This window comes from Neofelis nebulosa, chromosome 15 (genome assembly GCF_028018385.1).
Source record: "Neofelis nebulosa isolate mNeoNeb1 chromosome 15, mNeoNeb1.pri, whole genome shotgun sequence".
NCBI lineage: Eukaryota > Metazoa > Chordata > Mammalia > Carnivora > Felidae > Neofelis > Neofelis nebulosa.
The window spans coordinates 18,500,560-18,514,033 of record NC_080796.1 but is presented as its reverse complement, the minus strand read 5'-3'; the positions used below and the strand labels follow the sequence as shown (position 1 = coordinate 18,514,033).

At 39.8% G+C, this 13,474-nt stretch overlaps 1 protein-coding gene across 1 annotated transcript in view; it reads right to left on the bottom strand.

Moving 5' to 3' along the window:
* The window catches only part of BLZF1 (basic leucine zipper nuclear factor 1), a 30,217-nt gene that overhangs the window by 16,277 nt on the left and 466 nt on the right, over window positions 1-13,474 (bottom strand). Inside the window, exons 2-3 of the mRNA XM_058700809.1 lie at window positions 12,282-12,356; window positions 2,163-2,602 (exon numbers count right to left, since the gene is read on the bottom strand). Of these exons, the coding sequence (XP_058556792.1) occupies window positions 2,163-2,602; window positions 12,282-12,312 (471 nt within the window). The 5' untranslated portion in view covers window positions 12,313-12,356. The remainder of the gene's footprint in view (window positions 1-2,162; window positions 2,603-12,281; window positions 12,357-13,474) is intronic.

Here is a 13,474-nt window from a genome sequence, read left to right as displayed (position 1 = left end):
AATAAGAGTACCAATCATTATCATAAAAATTATACACTGTTTCCAGTTAACATTTAAAGGCAAATATTAGAAAACTAAACCAATAAATTTTGCCAAAAAATGACATAAAGTGTTTTATTTTTTAAATCTTTCTCAGCATTTAGAAATTAATTCCTTCGTGTCATAGGATTTGTAAGAATTTAAGCAAAGAGAGCAATTCAGAATATTTATAAGCTTGTTCTTTACTTTATCTAAAATGTGAAAAATTAAGATGTAAATATCCAGTAACAGGTATTGATATATAGTGCAGCAACGGAAGAACAGCATTGCTATTAAAAATGCTATTGTATGATAGGAGACAAGATTCTAAGAGGTGAGTCCAGTTAGAGTGTCAGGTGCAGCAGTCCGGGTGAAAACTATTCTTGAGTATTCTAGTAACGCGTTATTGGAGAATATACAAAAAGATCCTAAAATTTGTTCATCAGGAGGGAAAACAAGAGCTTACCGTCTGGCATAGGGGGTGAAAAGGAAGTAGTTCAGGATAAATCCAAAAAATCCAAAATGCAAGTGACTAGGTAAATAGAGATATTTTGACCGAGACAAGGAATCAAAGAGAAGTAGACATTTGGAATTGTTTGGCTGGTGGTCTTCATTTACTTGGGGGCTGGAAGAGGTGGGTGATGGAGAAATACAGACGATGTGTTTAGATACACATTTATATGAATTTGTAAAGATACATGTGCACGTCAAACATAGTTATCTGATGAAATATTCAGCCGTTATGGATTTCATTACAGTTTTTTTTCATAATTGAATTTTCTTCTCTATCCCTGATTTTGAAGTGTCTGCCAGGTAGGAGGGTTAAGACTTTTGGTTTCATGTAGAATTTATTTCCAGAAGTTGTGAGGAAGAAGCAGCGTGCATAGACAGGATTCCTACAACTCACAAGAGAACTATAGATGAATGTGGTTTAAACAAAGAATATTCAGAAAATCAAAGTTTTATTCTTTGCTGCCACCATTTGAAAATCCTGCCGAAGGCACAGCTGTGGTTTTTCTCCTTCACATCAGTCTTGCTTTAAGTAAGACTGAGATATATCAGGAAGCTGGGAGGGAAGGGTGCTAGATAACGGTAATCAGCTATTTTTGAAAAAGAGTAATGCAACAAAATTTCTTCTAATATTAACGTACGTGTAATTTGGAAGGCACTCTTGTGTTGCACCATCATAGGTTTGGGATACAGAAGAACAAACAAGTGATTAAAAACATGTTTACTTTATGTAACTCTCGGTTCCATTAAGTTAATCAAGGACAGTTGCTAAAAGGGGGACAGGATTTGTTGTTTTTCAATTTTGAATACATAAGTAAAAGAGTATATTATAATGAAAAAAAATTGATACTGTAATAGAATATTCTGTGACGCCAGAAAATATTAATAACCAAAAATGGGGGTTTTAAGGCAAACGTGAACTCAATATGTATAACTGTGCATTTATATAGCTGGATGGTATAATTATGGTTGGTACTATTTTCATTTTTTTTGTATTTTCGAAAATATTTACAATAAATATGTACTGCTTTTGTAATTAGAAATTAGGTATTTAAAAAATATTGAAGATCTATTTGGGTAAGAACCACCAACCATAGTGTCACTTATAGAGGCTAACAACATCTAGCCAAAAGATGAAGAGTCTAATCGAGAAACAGAGGGTGAGAGGTAAGGTGATGTAAAGGCTAATGAAACACAATCGAGCACTAATAGACGGTTTTCCATTTACAATGCTTACCCCACCATTTCTTCATCCCAAGTATTATGTGTGCATAAAGAAAAATACTTGGAACTTATGGATTCTTAAAAACAGAAATCGTTAACTAGTCCGTTTCAGAGTCTAACTCGGTCAGGTTTGGGTTTGGAATTTTGTAACTGTGACTTCCTTGACACCTTATAGGTGGTCCTGTCCAAAGCACCTCACACGTGCATCTTCAACCAGGTTTAGGGTAGAAGTTCGCAACACATACTCGTTCTACTAGACGTGCTGAGAAAGAGAAATTTAAGAGAAAACTCTTCAGAGAAATGACAAGCCAGAACAAATGGCATTCCAAGAGGAAGTATAGTTTTCTAGTACGCAAGCTTAGAAGGTCCAGCTGTAAAGAGCAGTGCTCGTTAAGTCTATTGGTTCTTACCTCTGTCTGTACTCTGAGCTGGTTTGAAAGACCTTCTTTGTCCTGTAATAACCTTCTTTCAGAGTTCTTGAGCTTCTCCAGTACATTCTTTACCTCTGACAGTTCCTTTCTGGGTTCTCCAACGCCCTCCGACTGACCAAGGAATTCTCCTCTGTGATGTCCCAGAGACTTAACCTTTGCATTTTTGTTGGGGATATCATGGGTTATAGCAGCTTTGGGAACTAATATTCTTACGGCTTCGACTTCCACTGCCTTTTCAGCGAGGATCTTCCCTAGCTGAAGAACTCCTGGGCTGTCTCCTGGAACGGCTTTCTTCCGTGGGTTCTGAAGGATGTGATGCTTCACGGGCTGGATTCCAGAGGTAACTTCAACAGCTCTAGGTGGCTCCTCGGTTTCCATTCCATCTCCTGCTCCTCGGACTGGGGCTGCAGTGAGGGTGACTATAAAAGGGAAAACAAAGCATAAGCTACTTGCTAAAAGGAAATGCGGCCCAAAGGCCAAGACATGCTTTACCCGACATTCAGAATTACTGACGCTAAAAAGAACGCAAAAAATTCAGAGTAACCACGAGGTTTCAGAAACCATCAGGTGTCAAATAAAAGATGAGGAAAGTCTTACGGGTTCACACTTTCCTTCAGTAAATGGTTTCTCTCTTGGTAGAAAATGCGAGAGAGTTGGAATCAGGGTATTTGGTTCGGACCTCTATTTCCTAGTGTGACCCTGGGTAAATAATTTAACCCTCCGTGAATCTCTATTTCATGTTTTGCAAAATGACGATAACAGCAACAATGCTACAGGGTTGTGGTAAGAAAGAATATGCTAAGGCCAAGCACCTGGCACACTGCAGGCCCTTGATAACGTCAGTTAACTATAAACGTAAATACAAGCTACAGGCGTGCATTCTTGGGCCGTCTACCTCAAAACATACTCATCTGCTTTGTGAACTCTTGGCAGAAAATGCTTCGCACAAGCTACCTAACTGGACTGCTCAATACTCTTTCCTCTAGGCCCCAACAGGCCCTTGTCCCTGCCGCTTCTTCTTCTCTTAAATGGCTTCTTTTGCCACTCACTGTGATTTGTGATTCTAACTTACCCATAAGAAGTTAGCTTTGACTCCACTCTTTGCATTAAAGCCTCCCAACTGTCCCAGCACACTCTCTGCATGCCTAAAGCACTTGCTGTTTCAAATATTCAGTTCAAAACTTAATCACGAACTTTAATGGTCATTTTATGGGTTTCGCACATGCTATTCGCACTTTCCCACTGAGTTTGATAAGCACACAAGGGCAGGCATCACGCCCTAAACGAATGGAAGAACGCGGTGTTAGAGAAATGACAGGAACTCTGCGATCAACCAGATCTGGTTTTGAACCTTATTTCCATCATTACTCCCTGTGCTATCATGGATAAAATCCTGCAGTTATTTGAGCCTCAGTTTTAACGTCCACAAGATGAATTTAATGACGTCTATAGCCATATCTTGGGTCTTCAATGAGAAAATTTTAGGTAACAAATAACCAACACTTATAAAAGACTTACCACGTGCCAAATACTATTCTAAATACTTAACATATAACTCACCTTTCGAGTAGGTATGATTAGTTCTATTTTATAGATGAAGAAAATGAGGCACAAAGTGGTCCAGGAACTTGCCCTGGTAAGTAAGCAGAAGAGGCAGAAGGAGGCAGCTGAGATGATACTTAAGCTACATGGAGTTCTTGAATTAGTACATCCGGGAACATCCCTTTGAGCTACACGTTAGACTTCTTGCCATTTTACAAGCCCAGCATACATTTGAGAAAGCGGAAGCCACAGCCTGTGCACAGTAATGATAATGAATTTTTATTCAATTTGTTATGTGCCAAGGATTCTTCTAAGTCCTTCAGATGCATTATATCATTTAATCTTTACAACTATCTCATGAGGTAAGCATAACAGTACCCATTTTTTTTTAGAAACACAGAGGCTTTGAAAAGTTAAATGGCTTGTCCAGATCACCGGTGTCAAACTGGGATTTGAGTCCAAATCTGACTCCAGAGCTAAGCTGTTAGTCGGTCTGGGAGGCCTTCTACAAACCAGAATTATTACCTCATCAATCTGAAGCATTATTGCCTCTGCTAATAAGCCTTTTCGTCAGGCCACAAAAGCCCAGGGAGTTTACCTAACAGTTACGGGGAAGCTTTCAGTAAAAAGCAGCGCTCCTCTGCATGAAACCCCTGCACGGCTTGCCATCACTCAGAATAAAGACCAAAGTCTCCGCTACGGCCTACAGGCCCTTCCATGATCTGCCTGTCTCCTGGGTCTCAACTTCGGCCATTTATTTCTTCAGACTCTGTGTTCCTGCCTGACTTGTTTTGTGTGGGTGTCTTAAAAACTCCTTCCTCTGCAGACATTTCTCTGCTCAGAATATTCTTCCCAACTTCCTATTCCCTTTAGTTAATTACTTCCCGTCCTTATAATTGCAGTTCAACCTTTTCTAAGGGAAGCCTGTCTCTAACCTTTCCAGATTAGGCTGGGTTCCATTTTTGTGCACCTGCAGCCAAGACTCTGCATTTCTCCTTTTCTCTATTTATCAAAATGGTAAATCGACAAATTGACTTTTTTTTTTTTTTTTTTCCTCTCAGTGTCACTAGTTAGATAACGTCTGTGCCTTCCTCTAGGATAGAAGTCCCATGAGGGTAGGGACTCTGTGTCTCTTGTTTACTACATTTCCAGTAATGTGCCTCGCTCGCGGTGTTCTTTAGCTGATAATAAATGAATGATAACAAGGGGAGGGGCAAAGGACAAGCATATATAACAGTGGTTCTAATGACAAGCTTTGAGTCGGTCACAGGCAGCAAACATGCTGCTGATGCCTGATATTGACCAGATATCGTACGAGGTAGTGGGGACTACTGTGCTCAGGAAATTACTATCTAATTTAGGGCATGCATATAAAAAGAGAACATATATTACAGGGTAATATATAATCAGAGTGCAACCGGTGGTGCAAAAATAGTTCCACTGAAATCTTATTCCTATAGAAATGTTAACTAAGAACAATCATGGGCCGGTCTTTAGTGAATTCATTGTATTTTGACATTTATACCTTCTAAGGCAAAGACAGGAAACAATTCCTAGTTAAAAAGAAAAAAAAAAAAAGGCCAAAGTATGTCCTCAGCCTCAATTACCTTTAGATATCAGTATCATGTCTTGATCAATTAAATCTTAATCTTTAATTGTTATTAAATGTTAAGCACATTTCGCTGTAACCCATGAAGTTAGGAAAACAATTTGATAAGAGCAATAGTAAGGTCTTATTAAAACTAAACCTTTCTTGGGGCGCCTGGGTGGCGCAGTCGGTTAAGCGTCCGACTTCAGCCAGGTCACGATCTCGCGGTCCGTGAGTTCGAGCCCCGCGTCAGGCTCTGGGCTGATGGCTCGGAGCCTGGAGCCTGTTTCCGATTCTGTCTCCCTCTCTCTCTGCCCCTCCCCCGTTCATGCTCTGTCTCTCTCTGTCCCAAAAATAAATAAAAAACGTTGAAAAAAAATTAAAAAAAAAACAACTAAACCTTTCTTAAGAATTTCTGAAGTACAAAGCCATATTTAAAAAGGGATTACATAATATATACACATTCTATCGAGCAATGACTCATTACCATGAGTCCCAGTTTCTCATCCTAGAAATGGAATTCTCCAGCAAAGAGCCGTAGGAAACGGTAAGCTTGTTCAGGATAATGTTAAACAAACAAACAAGAAACAATGAAAAAATTACCTATAAAGCTGTTTTACAGCAAGGGAAATACCTAACAAGAATGCTTTCCTTAGGTTTCTGTATTAGATTTCTATTTTTTAATGAACGTGGTTTTCTTCTTCTTCATAAACTTTGTTAAATAGATACAGAAACTACAGAGTAGTTCAAATACAGTCATACACATATCTTCTGGTTTTTAACATTACATTATTAAAAGATATGAAGAAAAAATTACCTATATTCTCATCACCCTGAAATAATTTTTCATTACTTCAAATTCCTTCATCATTTTTATGATTGTAATCGTAATTAACTTTAGAAGCTTAATATATTTTCCTATCTTGCTACATTCTTCATACTTTTCATTTTATGACTACACTATTTCTTCAAGTTAATATAGCATTATTTACTGAATTATTATTCTATTGTTGGATATTTGGACTTTTTCTAATTTTTCTCTATAGTAATGCTTTAGTGAATACTTTTATGCCTACAGATTTTTCTCAACTTCTCAATTATTTCTTTTGAGTAAATTCCCAAGAATGGAATTAACGTGCCGGGAGAAGATCTGTATTGTCACACTGCTTTACCAAATAACTCTAGCAAAGTGTCAGGAGATCTATTCCTCACGTTCTTATTTTGTTTTATTTATTTATTTTTTCATCCCCAACACCGATGATTTAATGCAATACTTAAATACGAATACACGTGATGTGTTTAGAACGGTGTTTGGCACAGTGAACTCTCACTAAATGTTAGCTTCTGTTGCCTGTGTGGTTACTCTTTAAAAAACTAAGAATAAACTTTGGATCCTGATTCAGGGGGAGAAAGAAAGCTTAAGTCATGACATCAAATATAGTTCTAACTTTTATTTTCTTATGCTCAAGTCTTAGAAAAGTATATCGCTAGACTTTAGAACTGTTTTTTTTTTTTATTTAACAGTTTGCGGGGGGCGGGAGGGGGGTGGTGGGGAGGTTCCTACAGACGTATCAATGTACTGGGAGTCCTGAGTTAACGTTAGTTACAGAGAAGGTGGAAAGGCATCTGGGGTATAATGTGTTCCATTTTACAAAACATTTTACATTAGGATAAAATATTTTGTCATCTATGTCGTACGTTAACTTGGGCCTTAGGACTAACTCTGCTCTCCAGAAGACCCACAAAGGAATACTCCAGAAGGAGAAATAAAGAGTTTGGGATCTCAGGTCAGGCCGGAGCACATGAGCCCCCAAGAGAACTTCCACCGAACTCTGCAAAAGTAAAGGCCTGCTCCCGTCTTCTTAACGTTTGCCCTTAGGATGTGCTAACTTTACCTAATGCAAATTGAATTTTGTCTCTAAGACATTCTGTCTTGGAAGAAGTTCTATAGAATCAGGAGTTAGCTGGGGGTTCACAAAACAACAAAAAGACAAAGCTAGGGCCGTACCATCCGGGTCCACTGAGGCGGAAGAAACAAGAAGCGGCTGTGACACGCTACTGTGCTTGAATAGGATTTTTAGGCAAGTCGTAACGTTTTTGAGTTGGAATTTTAGGTAATGGAGACTCAAGAACACAGCACAAAATAATTACTGCTAAATTTAAAGGGCAAAGGAACATTAATGGGTATTCAGAAGAAGTCTCTTTTCAAACAAGATACGTCACACATTCCAATCAAGAAGTTCTCTTCACCTGGTTCAGCCCCAATTTACTCTTAACTTTATTTAAACTGCTCTACTTATTTGGGGCACCCGGGTGGCTTGGTTGAGCGTCCGACTTCGGCTCCGGTCATGATCTCACAGTTTGTGAGTTCGAGCCCCGCGTCGGGCTCTGGGCTGACGGCTCAGAGCCTGGAGCCTGTTTCAGATTCTGTGTCTCCCTCTCTCTCTCTGACCCTCCCCCGTTCATGCTCTGTCTCTCTCTGTCTCAAAAATAAATAAACGTTAAAAAAAAAAAAAAAATTAAAAAAAAAAAAACTATGCTTGTTGCTAATGTGCACAGGCATGGAGGCAAGTGGGAGTCCGGGCTTTCCATTTTCTCACCTGGTAACTTACCTTTCATAATTCTACCTTCCCTTAGGACACACATAGAAAGCTTTATTACATACATACAAGGCACAATCCAGGGCACATTCATGAGCAATTATCTTCTCTCAGGTGGGAAGACAATCGTCTGTGGTGCGAGCTCCATAATTATGAGTAATGTTTAAGTGGACCCAAACAGCCATCCCTATTCTCCACGCTTCGAAGGGAACCAACGGAACCACTCTTCAATTATTCATCAACATCATCCTTCCCAGTGATCAGTTATCAAAGAATGAAAACATATCTCTAGTTTATGGCTCATCCTTCCCGCCTTCCCCAAAGATTATTGAAATGTAGGCAAAGAACAAATAATATTCCACAATAGGAGTTGACAAACTTTTTCCATAAAGGGGCAGATGAGAAATATTTGAGGCTTATGAACCATGAGGCAAAATTGAGGATACTATACAGGTACTTATACAAAGAAGAAAAAAAAACCACATCCAAATTTCAAAGATGAAACTTTAATGAGAAATTAATTTTTCTTTTTTTCATAGTATATGTCTGATAATGAGAAGCACAGAAATATTTTTTATTTGGGATAACCCTTGGCCCAAGTGGGATTCAAAGTCAGTGTTCCCTGTCATCAAACTGGTTTGTAAATATTCTCAGGAGGCTGAGGGCCATAACTTGCCAAAACTTGCTCTAGAATGCCGAGGCAAAAACGATTTTCTAGTCTATCATTACACATTTCTCCTTTTCCCATAAAACTCTAACTCCAAGAACACAAGATACTCTAAGTCTGTAGGATGGTGTGGTACAAAGAACACCAGACTCTGGGTCAAAATACCCGAAGCTCCCCCCGATCCCCCCACTGCCACATGTTGTGTGACTTCGGGCAGATCACTTACCCTTACTCTCCTCTCATCCCTCAGTGCTCTCAGAATAATGCAAACATCGGAGTGTTTTAACATGCTTTGTTTCTCTCACCGACAGGACCGCTGGGGGCTCCACAGGGCAGGGTCTGCCTCCTAATCTTTGTACGGTCAGCTTAATGAAACGGTGCTTGGCGTAGAAAAGACGCGTAAGCACTTACTGAAGTTCATCAGTGTTAACCCGCCACTGAGATTTCGTTTTAACATCCAATAACTAACTCATTTAAAAACCGCTTACTTTTTTCCCCCTCTACACCAAAGCGTTAATTCCGACACTCGGTTATAGTCTGACAAACGTTTCAGAGTAGATGCAGATTCAGCTATCAGTTAAACAAATTAGGGATTGTCACTCAGTAATCTGAAATCAATATTCTTTTTAAATGTCACCAATTTCATTTAATGAGGTTTAGTTACTATTAAAGTATCTGTGTTATGGATTAGTGGACTTAAGGGTTAGGTCCACATTTTATTGACATGGGATCATTCTCTTTGTCACAGGCTCCATGAATGAAGAGTTCCCTGGTCAAATAAGTGTGGGCCACGCTGTCTACTGTATCTCTTCGCAGCTTCACAGCGTGCGAGGATGTTAAAGGCTCTGGGAGGTCCTGTAGCATAAACTCTCCTTTAATCCAGAACTTCCCAAATTTATCTGTCCGTAGTAGGTTTCTTTTTCGTCTAATACCTGATCCACAGAATGAGTGTTAGAGTATCGGATGGAATTCTAAGTATTTAGATGATTCAGATTCTCCTACCTGGTTTACTTTCCCTAAACGGTCTGGTTTTATTTAATACTCTTAGTTTCCATCTTGCTCTCAAGAAAGTTTTGGATTCAAATGCTGATTTTCGAATGGTTTCTCTTTATTGCCTGTTTCCCGTTCAAATGAAACCCTAGCAGCAGTCCCTCTCGTGATGACGATATCGCTCAAATGTCCACTGAGAGGAAGTTCGGACTCTCTAAACCAATGGTGCTTCTCTTGTGAGGCAGTTACAGGAAATGCAGGCCACTGACAAACGCCAACCATGACAAATGCACCTGCTTCTAGGCCATGCATACAAGTAACTTTTGTTCACTAACAACGGTTACCATTATATTAAGTAGGAATAGGATTAACAGCTGAATTATGTACCTTGTAAAATGAAGATCAGATGAAATAAGGCATGGGAAAGTGCTTTATAAGTCTAATGCTCAATACAAACAGGTAGCAACAAATAAAAAATAATTTACTTTCACAGAGGCCTTGCAATAACTAACTTTTAATCTCCAATGATAATACGATATTCAGGTTTCGCTTTTTGCCACGCACCATGCTAATGACTTTCACCGTAGTTACCATTTAATTGCCCTATTCCTCATTAATCCCCAGTGTATTACTTTCATTATATTCTCTGGTTTGCTTCTTCTAATGATTTCCAGTGACTCCGAAATGCTGTTCACACAGCTGAATAAATTCACTTAAATATGTATTGGTATGATCTTCTCTTCCTTGCTTCCTAAACATATTTGAATCCCTTTCAAAGAGTTTGCTGTTGGAGGTCTGTTTACTGCAAAGCTGGCTTCTGGAAAATAATTTCCCATGGAGAGAAGGGGACGGGCCCCAATCTCCGGGACTCACTGTCCAAGAATAACCTGAATCAGGAGGCGTTCGCTTTGGGACATGCATAAAGTGTTCTCAATGCCTGTCTGAAGATGGTCAGTAGGCTATCAGGGTCTGAAGCACAAAGGAACAGATCTAGGCTACAGACAGATTTGGAAGTTGTTCTTACAGATAATTACTAAAGCCTTGAAAGCAGAGGAGAAAGAGGGCTGAAACACGTTAATATTTAAAAGATAAACCAAAAGAAGAGAAGGATGAAAAAGAAAGAGAGTAAATATACTTAGAGCACTGGTGCCCAATAGAACTGTCTGCAGTGATGGAAACATTCTATATCTGCTCTTTCTAATGCAATTGCTACTAGCCATATGTGGCTAATGAGCACCTGACATGTGACTAGGGTGACTGAGGAACTGAATTTTTTTCTTTTTTTTTTTTAAGTAGGCTTGATGCCCAGTGTGGAGCCCAATGTGGGGCTTGAACTCATGACCCTGGGATCAAGACCCGACCTGAGATCAAGAGTCGGATGCTTAACTGACTGAGCCACCCAGGCACCCCCTGAATTTTTAATTTTTAAAAATATCAACATAAACTCAAATAGCCGCGTGTGGCTATTGCATTGGAACAGTGAAGGGCTACAGAGTAGGCTGAAAACAAGAATAATATCATGGAAATCAAGGAAAGAAAGTATTTCAAAAGGTGGGAATGATCAATAGTTCTAGAGAGGACAAGCAAACAGGACTAAAGCAGGACTAAAAAGTAACTACTATAGTTAGCAAGCATTATGAGTTGATGTGGCCCCCCCCCCTCAAATATTCCTATGTTGAAGTCCATACCTCAAAATGTGATCTTATTTGGAAATAAGGTCATTACAGATGTAATTAGTTAGGACGAGGTCATACTGGAGTAGGGTGGGCCCCTAATCCAACACGGTTGATGTCCTTAGGAAGAATCTGGACACACAGGCACATTCACACAAGGAGAATGCCATGTCCACATAAAGCAAAGATCAGGGTGATGCATCTACAAGCTAAGGAATACCAAAACTACCAGCAAACCAGGAACTAGGAGACAGGCCTGGAACAGATCCTTCCCTGGAGCCTTCAGAGGCAACATGGCCCTGCCAGCACCTTGATATTAGACTTCCAGCCTCCAGAACTGTGAGACGATACACTTCTGCTATTTCCATTACCCGATTTGGTTTGTTATAGCAGCCCAAGCAATACAACCCAACACAAATGGTCTTTTACACTTCCTAGTTGCTCGTGTGTCTACTGAAGTCTTTAGAACATACATCTTCTTGTTTATTTAAGTCTTACTCTTGTAGTGGATAGAACGCATAGCTGCAAAACTTTGCTTTCACATTAAATGTTTAACAGTAGTTTAACAGCAGTAATGAATACTATCCAATGATGTGACTATTCAGTCATAGACCTGGGTACTGAAATGTAAACACTGCACTACAAAACAAGCACGGAGAAATCTGAAACACAAATGATTCCCAAGAGCTCTATGAGATTTAGTTGCTTGGCTCAAGCACGTCTCCGTCCTTGTGTCATAAATTACATGTTTTAAAAAACAACTAACATCCGGGGTGCCGGGGTGGCTCAGTCGGTTGAGTGTCTGACTTTGGCTCAGGTCATGATCTCACAGTTCGTGAGTTCCAGCCCCGCATCAGGCTCTGTGCTGACAGCTTAGAGCCTGGAGCCTGCTTCGGATTCTGTGTCTCCCTCTCTCTCTCTGCTCCTCCCCCACTCATGCACGCGCGCTCTCTCTCTCTCTCTCATTCAAAAATAAATACAAACATTAAAAAAAAATTTTTTTTTTAAACAATTAACATCAAAAAAAAGAATACTTACCTTTGGCTTCTAAACTTTCAAGAGTAGTCATTTTTTAACCAATGAAAAGGCACCTCAAACCTTCTACGGAAAAACCTAAAAATGTATAAATTGAAACAATTAAGACAATACCATACAAAGATGTTTACTAAGTTTATTAATTACCTTGTAATTTAGATATGACAATATTCTACTTGTTTCTGCATTTAGTACACATGCATGTCAAAACCTTCCCACAGGTGATATTGTTATAGTTAACGAAGGTCTCAAAAAATTACTGGTTTACTTTCAAATTTGTTTCGCTGTTTCTGCCAAGTATACTCTATCAGGTGCCCTGGATTTTAGTTAAGAAACTGTGGTGAAGTTACTGTAGCGGCTTTTGTATCATTGATACGACAACAGTAATCTTACTTATTAAAAATTTTTTAAAAAATGTTTTTATTTGTTTTTGAGAGAGAGAGAGAGAGAGAAAGAGAACGAGTAAGGGAGGGGCAGAGAGAGGGAGACACAGAATGTGAAGCAGGCTCCAGGCTCTTAGCTGTTAATACACACCCCAATGCCCGCTGGCACTCGTGACCCACAAGATCGTGACCTGAACCGAAGGCACACCTAACCGACTGAGCCACCCAAACGCCCCAACAGTAATTTTAAAGAAATTAATTACTTTCTCAGGGGACATTAGTGACACTAATTTGCTATTTATATCCCAAAGGAACTTCTGTTTAAACTATATAACAAAAATACTCAGAACTTAATTTGCACTTTCTTGGGCATAGAATTAAAATGGCATAGCATATGTTTTCAGAAACGTGTGCATGGCCTTTTCAGTAAAGACTAAGATTCAGTGGAAAACATGAGGAGGAAGGTGGTGCTGAGTAGAGTGACACGATCGAATATGATGAACTGTACGTTAGATGGCAACTGGTTTCACCATAAAAAGGATCACCCTGAGTACTCGATCTGACTTGGCACAGGGTCCTCCACGACTACCTTCCTCAATAGTCACAACCCCCCCCCCCCCTTCTGTCGCTCTGAAAACAGGTCTCCAAAGACCCCTTCGCAAGAGCAAGGAGACCAGCCACTGCGCTCGGAGGAAGCGCCACGGCTCGGCCGGCAAGTGCCAATTCAAGGGGGTGGGAAGGTGTGGAGTGGGTAACAGGTGGGAAAGCGACAAGCTGGTCAACCCCTGCCGTCCGGGGAGCCGAATCCGAAAT